Source organism: Arachis stenosperma, chromosome 3 (assembly GCF_014773155.1).
Source record: "Arachis stenosperma cultivar V10309 chromosome 3, arast.V10309.gnm1.PFL2, whole genome shotgun sequence".
Taxonomy (NCBI): domain Eukaryota; kingdom Viridiplantae; phylum Streptophyta; class Magnoliopsida; order Fabales; family Fabaceae; genus Arachis; species Arachis stenosperma.
Window position 1 is genome coordinate 167,203,096 of NC_080379.1, and position 16,535 is coordinate 167,219,630.

Consider the following 16,535-nt stretch of genomic DNA (forward strand, 5'->3'; position numbering starts at 1 on the left):
ATGGATGTACCCGTTTGAGAGGATGATTAGTTCATTTAAGCGCATCATGAAAAATAGAGCTCGGATTGAGGACAGCATCTGTAAAGCATTTATGGCTAAGAAAATTTTCGCATTTCGCTCTTTCTATTTTCAGTCTCATGTTGACTCACGCATAGAAAGGGTTGCAAGGAATGATGAGAGGGGAGAATCATCGTCAAGTGGAACAACATACCCAATATTTTTGTCGGAAGAAGCTGCAATAGGTGCGTGCAGTGACTACTAGTTAGAGCAGAAGGAGATCGATGCCACACATCCGCATGTGCTGCTTAACTATGACCAAGTTTTACCATACCTTATGTGTGTTTTATAAGTCTTCATAAATATTGCAATCAGTAACAAACTAGATTCATAATCTAATAATTAAAACTTTGTTGATGTATTCTATCATACAGGTTATCTCGAGAGGCAAATCCAGAGACATCATTGACCAATTTTTCAGGTTGGTTTTGAGAATACGTCAGCGCACAGCTAACTGACACAATAGATTCGAAACTAGTTGCACTTAGTTGGAGCCCATTGAATAAGGCAACTAGCTACCCGATCTTCAATATTAACGGATACCGATTCCATATCTTACAATGATCAATTAGAAAGAAAACGGATAACACTAGATTTGGGTTCGTGTGGATTCAAACGGGGTCTATTCTGATTGGTTTGGTATGTTGCACAATATAATTGAATTACAATATTTTTGTCGCACTACATACAAGGTGTGCATGCTTAAATGTGAATGGTATGATCCAAGTTCGCGACAAAGAACACGAAAGCACAAGGACTACGATATTACTGAAGTAAATGTAACAAGGAAATATAGGCTCTAGATTCTTTTATTCTACCTCAAAATATACGTCAAGTATACTATTTGCCTTATCCAAATTCACGCAAGTCTAGTTGGGTGGTTGTGGTTAAGAGTAAGCCAAGAGGCCTCATTGAGTCTGATGATATGATAGAGGGTCAGGAACCAAATTGACGACCCAACTCTTTCAAAAATGGTGATTAATACCGGTTAGTCAATCTCCTTTCGGTCTGCTGTTATGGATGATGACATCATTGACTTTGGACTAGATGTCGACGCACTTCCAGCAGGTCGACAATCTTCAAGAAGAAGACGAGATTGATGGCAATGAAGAAAAGGAAGACGAGTTCGATAATAATAAAAAACTACATCGGAAGACGAGGATAGTGAACTAGAGGAAGAAGATTATGAATCTGATTAGGGTTAATATAAACATAGTTTTGTGATATGTATTTCCTTAAGAAACTTTGTGTATTTGTAATATATGTTTTAGTGAATGTAAACATAGTTCTGTGAATGTAATATAGTTAGCTTTGTTTCAGATATTTCAGTTACTATCATTCGGTATTTATAATTAAAATTTTTTGTACTTCACATCAGGTTTAAAGTACTATTTTAATTGTTAATTATCATGCTACACTAGAAATGGACATGAAAAAATAATTGAAACTTAAGAAAAAATATTTCGACGGTACCATTATTTTTTAAAAAAGGTTCAAATAACATCTCCGGTGGTATTAGTGTTGGATAAATCCTCCAGTAATATAGCAAAAAATCGTATCAAGTGGCACGACGGTAACATCACGAAGAATCCATTTTTGTTTTTACTATATTCCATAAAAAATTACTGTCAGATATAATAAATCTGACGGTAACTGTTTACCAGCGAAATTTATACCGGCTGATATTTTTCAACGGTAATCAGTTTATCGTCAGATATATTTAAAAAATTTGATGGTAAATCCGACGGTACTCAACTTTTTTTTTGTAGTGATTTTTTGTAATTAATAAGAAATTTTGTTTCAAAATACTAAAGGTAAGATCTCGAATTTTTAAAAATTAAAATAATGTGTTATTTAGAATTTATTATATTTGTTTAAGATTTTATATTAAAAAAAATTATTTTACTAAAAGTATTTGAGTCAAATTGATCATACTTTAAATTTAAAATTATTTTGAATTTATATAAATTTTAATAATTAATAAATAATGAAGATTTGATAATTTAATTTAAAAATTAAAATTTGTAGTTTAATTTTATGAACTAAAATAAATAATTAAATTATTTCTAATTTTAAATTAAAATATTTATTTAACATTAATTAATAGATAATATTTTTAAAATAATTTTAATAAATTATATTTAATTTTTAATTATTATTTTATTCTCTAATTTTATACAAATTTTTGTATTATCCTTATTTCTTTTAACTAACGGTAACCCTCATTTATAGTGTTCATAATCACAAAAATAATATATATCAAAAGAGAAATATGTGAATGCATGTTGCTACCTCCTTTGTCACTTTTTTTCACTACTCTGGTACATATAATTGTCAAGTATAATGTTCGGTGGATGAGAGATACCAATTTAATTAGCATAAAGTATTAAATTGGTCTTTACATGTATGATTGTAATTTTGTTTTGTTTCTTAAAATTTAAATATTCTATTTAAATTTAAAAAAATTTTATTTAACTTTAATATAGTTTTACTGTGAGGTCAAAGTTAAATAATTAATAAAATGTCCTACATTCGAACAATATAAGGTCAATAATATAGAGAACAAGTATAAGTTTCAAAAGCACTGTGGATCAATCAATATATTTATTTATCATTCTCTTTTGCTCTATAGAAAATATTTTATTTAAATCGTAAGAAAAATAATAAATAAATGTATTGATGCACACATAGTTGATTTTGTGCCTCTGGAGCTTGTAATTATTCGTCAAATTATCGACTTTATTCTTATACTGCTGTCACGTAAGATATTTTGTTCATTATTTAACTTTAACTTTATGGTAGAACTACATTAAAATTAAATAAAAAATTTTTAAATTTAAATAAAATATTTTAAACTTTAAAAATAAAAATAAAATTATGCTTAAATATAAAAGACCAATTTAGTGCTTTATGTATTTAATTAATAGTGCTACTTTTAATTAGTAAATAATTCATCTAAATGGATCCCCGTAATATTAAGATTCGAGTGACTGTCCTGCTGGACATTTTCTAATGGACATGATTATATATATTATATACTTTTTTTAAGACTAACGAAAGGGTACATTTTATTATATATTAGGCACACTTGTAGATAAAAATTTGTGGGGGCCAAAAAATAATAAGTGAATACTAATACATGTCATGAATTAATGTAGGATTAATTTTTATTAAGTGTGTTTAAATTTTTTATTTCTTACCGTATTTCCCAAGTCAATAGTAAAGACTAATTCATTTTAAATATTGAACTCTATTCAAAGATTTGTGAATTGCTGCATGCATAAGGTGGGATTCGAATCTCCGATACAAAATGTGCTTAAGTTTAATGTGCAAGATTCATAAGCATGCGAAAATATTTCTAATAAAAATATCAGTTTCTACCTTGATGATTTCAATTGCTCATCATCACTTATCTATCTTATGTTATATATATGCTATTGGACATGATAATATGAATAATCATCCATCCTCACCAACTTCAGTGGCTACATTTGCATGAGATTAAGATTTCTCTAAGCAAGTAGAAAGTAGAAACCCTCTCCTTGTGCTTATTATAATTAATTAATTTGCTCAACAAACCTAAAGAGAGAGAGAATTGAAGAAGTTTCATGGCTGTTCCAATAGACCACCCTCGTGCAGCATTTATTTTTGGGATACTAGGTAACATGTATACACAAAAAATATCCTTCAATTTTTGTTATTTGTTATTGTTATTAATTATTATTCATGTAATTTTCTTATGTCCTGGCTAGGCAACGTGATTTCCTTCTTCGCGTTTTTATCACCCTTGTGAGTATGTAGTAATTAAGGACATGTCTTCTAGTTTCAATTCTCTTTAATGACAATAACAATAGTCAATAGGCATATATTTTGAATATATATTGTGATTAATAAATTTTTTTTTTAAAATGCATGGTAGGAAAACATTTAAGCGAATATGGAAAAGGAAATCGACGGAAGGCTTCCAATCATTGCCTTACGTTGTTGCATTATTCAGCTGCATTGTATGGTTATACTATGCCACACTCAAAACCAACGTTTTTCTTCTCGTTACCATTAACTCATTTGGATGTGCCATAGAGATTATTTATATTTTAATCTACATGATCTATGCAGACAAGCGTGCCAGGGTAATATATTTATATATTTGTATATTTTTAATAATAATATTTAATCTAACCATCTTAGTTGCTTGAGTGGTCAGCTCACTCCTCTTCTTAAATAAGTATCACATGCATGACGGATTAGTCTTTGGACGACCGAGTCTTTGCAGTATTTTTGCATAGCACAATTTGTGGCTATGAATGTGATGTGCTTGCCTACGATCATTCTGGGGACGTATTTTAAGCTACATGGTTTGGTTCGCGTCAAAGTTGTTGGACTCATATGTGTAATAATTTCAACGTGTGTCTTTGTAGCACCCCTAAGCATTTTGGTTAGTGGAATTGAAATTGGAATTATGTGCAATAACTAAGCATTATTATTCATAATAATTATATTCTTGCCATGCATGTATTTAATCTAAATTGCAGGTAAAGGTTATACGTACAAAGAGCGTAGAGTTTATGCCCATCCTTTTGTCAAGCATTCTCACAGTTAGTGCCATAATGTGGTTTTGTTACGGTATTTTTCTCAAGGACATATGGATTACCGTAAGTATAGCTAGCGATTTATAGCTTCATATATGTTATTAAATAAATAATAATAGTAATGATTATGATTCATTGCTTATGTTATGTGCAGATACCAAACGTGGTGGGTTTTACGTTGGGGTTAATACAGATGGTGGTATATTTAATTTATAGGGGACGTGGGGAACGTTAATGTCTTTCTATAGCCCCTTGGCACCAACTAATGAACTACTATTTAGTATTTACATTTAGATTCCGGTTTGCTTTGTAATAAGTGCCAAACATTAGAACAGAAAGGGTTTACAACCTATTTATGCTAACTATTACACATTATTCAAAGATTTGTCTATACAAAATTACCCTATATAAATAAAATGAAAGAGATGTATTTTTTATCTTATCTTTTGAGTCCCACTTAGTAAAATTAAAATCCCTTAATCTATATGAATTGTCCCCTGATAAACAACTTTGCTTGCTTTGTTAACATTATGTTACTCTGTATTTGATCAGAAAGTCTTTGCAACCAACAATAATTAAGTAGAGACACTAGACAGGTTCATGCCATTTTAGGTTCTATATAAAAATAGGCGGCATTTCCAGCTACCCATGATAAGTTGCACAAAATCTTTAGTATTGGAAATAGAAATTCAACTGTTACATTCCATTTAGGATCTATATGAAAACACCATGCGTTTCACAATAGTCACAGGTCTAATTGCACAAAATCTATAGTATTGAAAAGATATTCGACTATTACTTGATGATCAAGGAATTCCCAGCAAGAAAGCTGGCTACTATGCTATCAACACCGAAACCAGTAGCCCTAGAATACATATGTTCTGTGCTTCCATCTCCAGTAGAAACACACAATCAAGAAAATGAATTATCCTTACGCTAAGAGGTCAGATACTCTATTTTATCCCATTCAGCGCTTTCTTTCAGCATGCCACTTGTATACCGATTTAGGGGCTGGAGTGACAAGCTCGTCTTCTCGTAGTTTGCGCTTCTTACCCTTTTTCTGGCGAGATATGGAAAATAACTTAGCATCCTAAATATCTAAATGGACTTGCAATAAGGCACATAATATGTCAATACCTGCAACTCTTTCTGCATTGACATGTCCAAGTAGATTTTCTCTAGCTGGCTGAGTCTAGTCTTCCTCGCTTCCAGCTCTTTATAGGATTTGGCAATCTTTCTGTGTATGAAAAAAATATATATCCAGTTTACAATTCAACATGCTAAAATATCAGCACGGTGTTTACTACAATTGAGATACTTACTAAAATTAATGATTTTGAGGGCATCAAAGAGAACAGATAAAATATTTGGTACAACAAATCCATAACAAGCTTCAGCAGGGAAATGTAACAAAATGTTTGATTTCAAAGGATAGGGTATTAAGCAAAACGAGAACAAAATCAGTGTCTTTGAAGCCAAGTGTAAGGTGTACCTCTTAATGTTCGTAGGAAGATCATCGGAAGTAAGAGGAAGATGAACTTCTCTTCTTAGATTTTGTGATTGTAACTCTTTTGCCTCTTCCCTGCACATAAATGGCCAACAGATCAACAAAGCCATTCCTTCGGAATATATTTAAGGAATGGCAAAAATTCTATAATGATGCACACGGTTCACAGAATAGATCTCGAAAAGGGGATAGTGGAACCAAGTCAGAGGAATAAACAAACATCAATCCATAGGTGAAAAATGAGGGAAAAGCATCCTTACTAAATGAAGGACCTTATAACATGAGTACATCTCTAACACCATTGATATGCTACACAATCTGTGAAGCCTAAACGAATATAAATATATAATTTTCTTTTTTATGAAAATATACCATTAATTGCACAAGAAACCAGTTGAAACTTGAATTGCGAACCGAAACTTAATTTTTCAGAGCCTAACGCCATATTCAACATTATTTATCATCCATTTTACATATCACAGACAAGTAGTAACCGTAGACTTGATAAATGATGAATATGATACTATCACTCTAAAGAAAAGAAAAGCCAGGTTACAGCCTCTAAGAACAGCATGATCGAGCAACAATACTTAGTTCATTTGATGGGAGAATAACAGTCACTCAATCGATGATGTAGGAAACACCTATGTGATCTTAAATATTCTTGTCTTGATTCAAAATTCTCACAATCAATTCAATATGTCTTCAACATATTCATTTAATAAAAAAATGCTTCTCACTTTTTAGACATGATTACAGACAGTTACGCTATTGTGTCATCTGGTTCATGTGACTGACCCCATTCTATACGTTAATAATTGTTAAAGTTCTGCGCCTTTTTATTAGTTCCGTAACTTCTACTGTGCTGCTCTTGTTATTGGCTGATTGCATCAAAAGGGTAATCAAGTTCATCGGCTAAGCGTTGGACTCTTCTATTTGTAGCATCAAGGTAAAACTAAAATTAGAAAAGTAGAAAGAGAAAAGGTTGCAACACATACAGAAGTGAGTGCACTAACATACATAATATCTCCATAAAAAAGAACCAACTCATGCTAGTTATAGAATGACAGCTTCAAGAGCGCAAACCTGTCCTCAGCAAAGAAGACATGCTTATTTGGCCGTTGATTATCAGTACAGTGCAGAGTGGCATTCAGCTTCTCAATTTTCTGCAAGAAACATGAAATATTCACCAGTAAACCTAAATATAATTTTTGCACAGATCTCCATATATATTTATCGAAATTCAAAGCATTCTTTCACCTTTCTCTCACTCTGAAGCTTTTGAAGAATATATCCTATATCCTGTGTTTTCATCAGCAGGAGTTCTTCTTGGGTATACTTGTTTGCATCACTCCTACACAAAGAAGTAAACGCAATAACGCATCAAGAGCTCAATCCAAAAAAGAAGCAAAGAAACAATCACTGAACCAGCAATAGAAAAATAAAAAAGTACAGAAAGTTCATACTCTGGTTTATGAACTCCATCAACGACTTTTGTCTTGATCATCTTAAAGTAAAATTCATCTTCGTTTCTGTTTGCCGCTTTTTCCCTGAGCCTCTGCAAAAATAAAGCAGCACATGCAACAAAATCTATAAGAACTGCAACATCAAAACTTGGAAAAGCAAGAGAGTAAACAAGTGAAACTGTACGTACCCGTATGGTGTCCTCTTTCTTGTGGAATGCTTTTGCACGCTCAACATAGTCTTTGTGCTTCTCAAGCAAGCCAAATTTTTTCCTCGAGGACCTAATGGAAACAAAAGCATGCTCAAAAATTGAAGCAGAACCATGATTTCTATTGAGGTAATTGAAGTTGGGTAGTAGAAAAGATGGGGTTTTGGGGACTTACGGTTGAGCGCGTTCTTTGTGGGCACGCCTGGGAATGGCATTCCTGAGAGAAGACATGTTGCAGTTACACGGAGGAGCTTTTGGGGAAGCAGGTGCGTGACAGTGGCTCTCGGTGGCTGCTGCAGAATTGGGGGAAAAAGTCACGGTAATTGCTAATTAGGCCCCTTGCTTCCAATCATAATCGAATGTAAATACATTGAACTTGTTTTTGCACTAAATAATTTCAGTTATCAGAATGGGCTTATTATTGGCCTGTTTAAGACTAAGGCAACACCCATCAAGAATATCATTCACGTCCAAAAATAAAATAAAATAAAATAAAATAAATTTATGAACAAGTTTCTAGGGTGCACATGGGCCGGATGATACCGGGTTTGTCTTGGCCCAGGACCGCCCCTAAATATTGACCGGGTCTGTTTTTGAAACCCTTGTCCAACCCTAAATCTAATGAAATCTCACAACTTCCGGGCCACAATGAAACCAGTAAACCGGGTAAAGAAACTATACACTGCACATACACCAGAGAATTCTCAACAGACACACTACACAGAATCAAAGAATGCTTCTCAAGAAGTGGTAGTAGTGATATATATAGCAAGTCAGAGCAGCATGAGAGTTTTTAGCCAACTAGAAAAACATTATAAAAGTTTGTTTCTCTTGCAAATCATCAATGGCATTACGCTAAATGAGAAGCTAAGAGTCTCAACGACCAAAGAGTTATCTTCACACACAAAATTTGCTTTTGTCACATGTTTTGTAAGCCTTGATCAACACTCAGCACCAAGGATGCAATCATAAGATCAGAATACTACAAATAGGCAACACCAATACAAAGGATAAGGTCTACTTCATTCTGTGATAAAGGCTTCTTGCTGAGAAAATCTCAGCTTCATTCCAACCATTTTCATTCTCACAATCAATCAGCATTGTCAAAAGATCATTCCTTAAGACGTAGTACTTTGATCACAATCTACATTAAGCAATTGTCCTCAAATGGTTGAAAACAAAAGTAAAGGAGTTCTGCTGCAAATTATTATACAATTTAACAACAACATTAATTCACAAGAAGCTCAGTATATTTTGTGCGACAAGTGCAAACCCTTAGCCCTATCTCTGCCACAACATTGAGAATAGGCAAGCTACTGAGGAACTCATCGAGTCTCACAAAGAACCCAATCCCATATTATTTATGTAACCCTGATACCATATATTTTTATATAACATATGCACAGCATGACAGAATCAACATAATAAACAATCAAATCTTAGCAATAATAGGCTGCTGAATCAGTAATATCATGTTATCAGAATCAATAGTCAATGATCAATCTTCAACAATCAAGCTGTTGAAATAAATATTATTAGCAGAATCAAGGTTAAGCAAAGACGAGTAGACGACGACGAGGTTTACTTGTTAAAAGGCTGCTGCCTACTGGTTTGAACGGCGACGAGCTGGTGGTTGGCGAGAGCGACGATCAAAGACAACAGCGTGGTCGCACGGAGGGATTAGAGAACGATACGGGATGGGTGGGTGATGGCGCGGTGAGAAACGCCGTAATAGGTGGCGCAGCGGCGAACCGTGGTACGTGGTAGTGACCGGTGCGAGGAAAGCCGCGAATCTTGGTGGATTGGTGGTTGAGGCTGGCTGGCTGGTGAGGAAGAAAGGGAAGAAGGCTGTGGCTTACTGGCTGGTGTGCGCCTACGCGGTGGTGGCCGTGGGAGGTGGCTGAAGCATGAAGAAGAAGGGGAAGCAACCACGTTGAAGCACTCTGCACTGCCCTAAACCCCTAACATAGGAATTGGGTTCAACCCGGCCTGGTGAAATGACCCGAACTTTGACTTTAGCCGGATCACTATTAAGTCGGGCCAATTTTGACCCAAACCAAACCATGTGGAGAGTTGTGCACCCTATTTTCTACTATTATTAATTTATTAGTAAAGACCTAAAAAATTAAATTAATTTAAATTTTTCAAAAAATAAAAAAATTGAGATTTTCTTTTAAGATAAAAAATTAAAACTTGCATTTTGATATCTTATGGTAGCATAAAGTAAAATTATTTTGCGTTGTTAGGGGTTAATAATTAAATTAGTCTTTGATGAGGTTAAACATTAACTAACAATATATATAATATTTAGTATATCAAATTAAATGTTAAACAAAAATTTTTATAAAAATTTATTAATTTAGTCTCTAGATTATAGTAGAATTAGGGTTTATACTAAGAACTAAATTGAAAGATTTTTATAAATATATTTGATCCGTATCTAATTTGAACATGCTAAATATTATGTATGCTGTTAATTAATATTTGACGAAAATTGTTTTTTATGGGTAAAACTGAACGACTTATTTTTCAAAAACTAATTTGATCATTAACTCGTATAAATTAATTCTAAAACTAAATTGTATTACCTGGCCAATTAGTTTCTTTCACTTATATAAATAGTTAACTACTAATTTAGTACCCAAAAGATTCAGTTGACAAAAAAAATTTTAGAAAATGTTATCAACAAGAGAAAGTATAGAGAACCAATATATGTGCCTTACAATGCATACAATGAGGGTTAATTTGTGTGATTAGTTTCAAGTATTTTAAATTGGATGTTCAATTATCAGATGTTTATTATTCTGATACCCGGATGGTTATTCTGGATAGTATGTGTGTATTATGTTTGATAAATTAGTAGTATTTTATCTTGGATGTACATTTTTTAATTTATATTGGGCCAAATAAACAGCCTATTGTACATACTGTACAGAAACTCCATTGGCTCCCTAGCGACATTCGATCGACAAACAACCTGAATGATTTAAAAATGCGACAAAAATAACCAATAAATATATTTTTTGTAAGTGACAAAAAAACTTTTATATTTAACAAAGGACTTATCCATTTCATCTTAATTTTTATGACCATACTTGAATAAATCTTTAAAATCTGTACGAAAAATTTGAAGCAATAATTTTTAATTTATTTTTAAAAAAATGTGGTTATTTACAATAATTTAAAGCAATAATCTTTTATAAATTTATTTATCGTAAGCATCTTTTAAATTTTTTTTTTGTGAGAGAGATAAACTTTCACATGTCATTTTATTAGTTTCCTGTATGCGGTATCATGGATTGGCTTCAATTTTTAATTTTCTCGATTGATGAGCATTGAGCAAGTATCTTTGTGCCCTTGAAATCTAGAATACTTTTGGTGAATGATTCTTGTGTTATTGTTCCTACTATTGCTTACGACAATGAGATCGCAGCACCTACGACAGGAATAAAATATTTAGGTGGATATTACAATGAAGATTTTATAATTGTCTTTATGTGAAAATTTTTTCTTTTAATCCTTGGATGATGGATTGTATAGTTAGATTTTGATATGATATAAAAGTATTGTCTTTATTTAAAATGTGGCTAAATAAATAAATCACACTTTTAAACAAAGCATTTTCATGAGAAGATGTTTTTGCCATCTTTATTTGAATAGTTGCCAAATATTTATAGTGTTTTGAGAAAGCAGAGCCCAAGCAAAAAGCATAGTGCTACTCTAAGTCTATAATATCAGACAAATTTATCATGGAAATATCAGAAGAATGAATCCTAACCATCATATGATATCATGATGGTCGAAATTTATTTATATATTTCAACTTTTATCATGAACCTGTTCTCTACTAGACAAGAAGCAGACAGAAAAATGAAATAATCATAGCCTCCAGTTACATGTGGCTGCCTCCATACCACAACAATAGCAACATTGTAACAACTGTAAACCTTGCGACCTGTATGTGAGCATGCACCTTTTATTAATTCCTCTCACCACCCCTCCCTTCCCCCATTGCCATGAATGAAATCAAGCATAGTATTCAATCAGATTGCATCAGTTAACATAAAACAATGCAATCTTATTTCAACTTTTTCCTAACAAGGACTACCCTGGCAAAGTCCACCCAGCACCATGGATCTTCCGCAAGCAATGGACCAACAATGTACGTTGAAGTTGAATCAAATTGCTTGAATTATTTTGTTGCAGCTATTTTCTGTATACAATGTGACTCCGGGAACCAGCTAAGGTATATTAACACCCTGTAACCTTTGCTCCCTCTTGTAAAGTTTCCCCTTGTATCTACATCATGCCATAAACTGATCACAATGACTGAACTGAATTCGTTCTTAGAAGCTTTTTTGGTTTACGCTTCTCCACAACTGGAATGACGAACTCAAGAAGCTGCAACAAGTAATTTAAAGTTATAGAGATAAGATTGGCAACAAATCATAGAAAGTAGTGATTTGTTTGAAGTTCGCTCATGACCCTTTTTTTTTTACCCTATGCATATACCAAAATGAATGAGAAAGATCCAAACTATAACAAAAAAGTTTGCAACTAATACTGGCAAGTAGAAACAACTATGCTGCTAGTGCAATAGGAGAATGAAAACAAGAGACCATTTTATCAATGGATATAACTGTTGATTTGCCAATTCCACAAAACACCATCAAGATTTTTAAATATATGATAGCGTGCAGTTTCAACTAAACTGGCACTTATGAACTTAATTGAAGAGTATACAGAAGCCTAGCTCAAGCAAGCCTGCATAACTAAACAAGAATGGTAGTCATGACAATTTAGGTTGCATACGGCTGTTAAAGTAGTTTTATGTTTGACCAAAGCATCATTATACATGGAATTGGAAACTAAAATCCTAGGAAATAGCTTTCACAGAGGATTACAATTTCATTTATAGTAAAATGATATTATACCTTCCTCCTATTGTTTTTGACTTTTTGTATATGTAACTACTGTTAGTGTAATATATGAAGTTTAGTTTCCAACAAACAAGTTCTTAACCATGTTCTGTTTCTAACAACATCTATGCTTTGTACTAAACAATGAAAGTCATGTAGAATGAGGTTCATTGGAAGATTGCTAATGTAATGAAGAGCAGAGGTAAATTTAAGCATTTAAGAATTAGCTCTTCACAGAGAGCTGTAATAGTCAAGTTGCACATCTCTGGCTATGTCTATACACAATCAGGCTATCATTTTTCCATATTTCTAAACAATGTTTAGCTGGAACTTCCTACATTTTTCATTTTTAACACTCAAGCCAAAGCTTCAGTCTGCCATTGAAGCCACAACTATAAAGGATTAACGAGTCTGTTTTGTCCAGAATAGAATGTGAATTCTTTAATAAATACATATCTTCACATGACAGTTTCAATCACATAAGATTAAATACACAATAATACGCAAATTGAGTTAACAGAAAGTGAGATACATTACATACCTCCTTCAATCTCTTCTTTTTCTTTTCAGCCTGCAGTCAGCCAACTTAATCAATAAATCAGATTTTAGGCAAAAAAATGTAAAGATTCTCAGAAGAAAAAACCAGGTGAGTAAAAAGAAAAAGGTTGAAACACAATATGTGAGCCACATTAAATACAAAGCATAAAGTTTAAGTTTGTATTAGCAATAAAAGGCCACCAAAGGCACAATTGGATAGAAGAAGGATGAATAGTGTGATGGCCTAATAAAAAAACCAAAAGAAGAATCTCTATCCTAAGTGTTGGATGGGTATGTTACAGTATTATTGATGCCTACTCCAACAAAACCATGTGCTAGAATCTTAAGACTGAAGTCTAAAACAGCTAAAATAACATCACTGTCAAGACCTCCACCATTGGCTTTTTCAATCTAGCCAAACAAAGAAAGAAATGGACATGTATAAGTGTCAAGCAATAACATGTAATAATATATATATATATATATATATATATATATATATATATATATATATATATATATATATATATATATATATATATATATATGGGCACCTCTTCACTCAATAACCGGGCATTCTCTATCTCCAGCTGTTGAACATTAGACTCAAGGTCAGTTGTGTAAGCCTGTTAAAGGAAGAAGAGCATCAAAGACTATTTCCCATTAGAGAGTAAGTGGTCACAAAACCAGACAAAGGCTAAGCATAAAATAAAAGAGAAGAAAAATCTCAACTTTAATTCAGTTCCTGTTCCTTCCAATTCAACTATTAAAGCCCCCCAATAGTGAGATTCCCAGGAACAGTGAACCTCACTTACCACATAAGAATCTCCATTTTCCAAACATCAAATAAAAATATATAAAAAATGAAACTTTATTAAAAAAAAAAATAGAAAAACAGGGTAAGTACCTGCTTGCGTTCCCTGGACCTAGCAGCAGACTCACGATTCTTGATCATGCGTCTCTGCTTCTGAAGAGTGGCCTTGTCCACTGGTTCCTCCACCGCCCTTCTCTTTCCCTTTGCCACCGCAGCTGCCCCTCCTCCTCCACCACCGCCGCCTCCTCCTGATGATGACGAGGGTGCTGGAACTCCACTTGCCACCGCAGCATCAATCCCATTGGCAAAAGGCTCAGCCGCGGAGGAGGATGAGCCTTCAACGGCGGGCACCTGCGGGAACTGATGAGGAACAGGATGATGATTATGAAGAGGAGCAACAGCGGTGACGTCGTCATCAGTGACGGCAGCGTTTTTTGAGAGGAAAGCCTCAAGGGTCATTTCCTCGAACGGGTGGTGATTATGGTGAGTTGCGTCTCTGTGAGAGTGGGTTAGGATCATGTCTTTCCAGACATCATCGACGGTTTTGGGCGGAGGAGGAGGGGATGAAGAAGGATTTGAGGGGTGAGAGGTGGTGGTTGTTGTGGCGGTGTAGATGGAGTTTAGAAGATCGTCCATTACCATGGACGAGTTTGAATAATAATGCAGATTTTGATTGTGAAGAAGGGAATAATAATTAGAAGAAGCAGCAGCAGCAGAAGAAGAAGAAGAAGAAGAAGACGATGATGAAGAAGAAGAATCGCGTGGCAGATCCGTATTCGTCGTGACAATCTTCGACGACGCCATGCCGCGTTTCTAGCTCTCTCTTTCTCTTTCTCTTTTTTCTGTTATAATAGTAGTGTTTTGTTTTTTTCTTATTTTTCTTTGATTGGATACTTGGATGGACGGATTTGCCACTATAAAAAGAGTTTGGGAGTGAGTGAGTAAGAAAGCATTGCGATTGGCCAATTTGGGAACGAATATTATGTCATCATCGTACTCTTCACAGCTCAGTTGCTTCGCCCTACCCTACCCTACGCAACCACCCTTTGGCTTACTTCACTTTCACATTGGAATTCGGGATCTACCCCCTTAAATACATACTTAACTACTTGGATTTGGATTCTTTTATATTTAGTCTTAGTCTCACCTATGAAATTAATGGTGAGAGATCACACTTTATTCTCTAAAGTGAAATTCAAATTTTAGAGGATCCAAATCCTAACTAGTTATAGTACACTGTATTAAGTTATTAACAATTTACCACAAACATATTTTACGTACATACTCAATTATCGTAGTATTTTATAAATTTTTAATGCAATTATATAATAATAAATTTTTTATGCATGATACTATTCAGGGACGGTTCTACATACATTTTTTGTGGGAGCAAGCGTCCCCACTACAATTTGAAATTTTTTTGAGTAATATATGATAATAATATTTATTTGCCCCCATTAGATTATTAAATTTGACCCCACAATAAATTTTTACTCAACTTTTGGTACTTAATCGTCAATTTAAAAATTTTATATTAAAAATTCGTTAAAACTTAGAATGATCAATTCTCAAATTTAAACGAAATTAGTGTTCTTTTTTAAAAATCAACTCAAAAGAATATTATTTATCTTCTTTTCAAATTACTTTAATTTTTGCATAGCAACTGTATTAATTGAAAGAACTTTTTTAACTATAAATATAAATAAGAGTCGACTTCTAATTGTGTTAGGAAGTGAATTTTTAAATAATTATTTAGTAATATATATAAAAAGAGAGAAATTTTGATGGTAATTAACAAAAAAATTATTTAATTTTTTAAAATATAAAACCTAAAATAATAGAAATTTAAATTATATATTATTATTTAAATTACTATTTTAGTATTGTAATTTATATATTAGATATTTTGAAGGCTAATCATATTTTACAATAATAAAATATAATCATAACAATAATTATGTTATATGTACATAAAAAATAATTATTTGTATAAAATATATATTAAAATATAAAATACACATTAAAAATAAGTTAAACAATACATATATTTATACATAGATATATAATAATTAATAAATAATTTAATATTTAATTTTTTATATACATATATTATTTTTATTATAAAAATAATTATAATGTTATATAAATTTTGCTCCACTACCAAAATTTTCTGGATCCGTCACTGATACTATTAATAATATTTAAAATGCACTTCACATTGCTGGAGAGTTGGCTCTTAGTTGATTAAATAGGCAGACAATATTTCAAGGGTTAAATACTAGTTATTGTTTACTAATTGAATACGATAAAAGAGTATAATAAAATGGCTAAAGGTAAGCTAATTTAGGAGTTTATAATAGAATAGAAGTGAATGGACAACCAAAAAAACTATAATAGAAATATTATAGAAAAGTGAATACATCGATCTTTAATATTAATT

The 16,535-nt window shown here is 32.7% G+C and overlaps 3 protein-coding genes across 5 annotated transcripts; 1 reads left to right on the forward strand and 2 right to left on the reverse strand.

The window, feature by feature from the left end:
* Positions 1-3,491: 3,491 nt before the first annotated feature.
* On the forward strand, positions 3,492-5,042 carry LOC130970378 (bidirectional sugar transporter N3-like). The gene is made up of 6 exons (XM_057896449.1): positions 3,492-3,717; positions 3,810-3,846; positions 3,977-4,187; positions 4,331-4,492; positions 4,590-4,709; positions 4,801-5,042. The coding sequence occupies exons 1-6, from the start codon at positions 3,666-3,668 to the stop codon at positions 4,879-4,881; spliced, it is 663 nt and encodes a 220-aa protein (XP_057752432.1). The 5' UTR covers positions 3,492-3,665; the 3' UTR covers positions 4,882-5,042.
* A 129-nt stretch (positions 5,043-5,171) lies between these two features.
* LOC130966627 (probable U3 small nucleolar RNA-associated protein 11) lies at positions 5,172-9,768 on the reverse strand. Of its 2 annotated transcripts, none has more exons than XM_057891445.1 (9): positions 9,411-9,768; positions 8,001-8,115; positions 7,808-7,898; positions 7,620-7,711; positions 7,414-7,507; positions 7,240-7,319; positions 6,139-6,228; positions 5,784-5,883; positions 5,172-5,706 (listed from the first exon to the last, which is right to left on the reverse strand). In XM_057891445.1, exons 2-9 carry the CDS (start codon positions 8,054-8,056, stop codon positions 5,614-5,616), a joined length of 696 nt encoding a protein of 231 aa, XP_057747428.1. In that variant the 5' UTR covers positions 8,057-8,115; positions 9,411-9,768; the 3' UTR covers positions 5,172-5,613. The 2 variants fall into 2 exon arrangements, with proteins under 2 accessions (XP_057747428.1, XP_057747427.1); XM_057891444.1 differs by having other exon boundaries at positions 5,173-5,706; positions 8,001-8,118.
* Positions 9,769-11,650: 1,882 nt separating this feature from the next.
* Positions 11,651-14,971, reverse strand: LOC130968064 (bZIP transcription factor 12-like). 2 transcript variants are annotated; one of them, XR_009081505.1, is made up of 4 exons: positions 14,189-14,971; positions 13,836-13,907; positions 13,286-13,692; positions 11,651-12,226 (listed from the first exon to the last, which is right to left on the reverse strand). XR_009081505.1 is itself a non-coding variant. In XM_057893149.1 (4 exons), the coding sequence occupies exons 1-4, from the start codon at positions 14,897-14,899 to the stop codon at positions 12,146-12,148; spliced, it is 894 nt and encodes a 297-aa protein (XP_057749132.1). In that variant the 5' UTR covers positions 14,900-14,971; the 3' UTR covers positions 11,651-12,145. The 2 variants fall into 2 exon arrangements, 1 of the variants encoding a protein (XP_057749132.1); XM_057893149.1 differs by having other exon boundaries at positions 13,286-13,315.
* Positions 14,972-16,535: the final 1,564 nt, after the last annotated feature.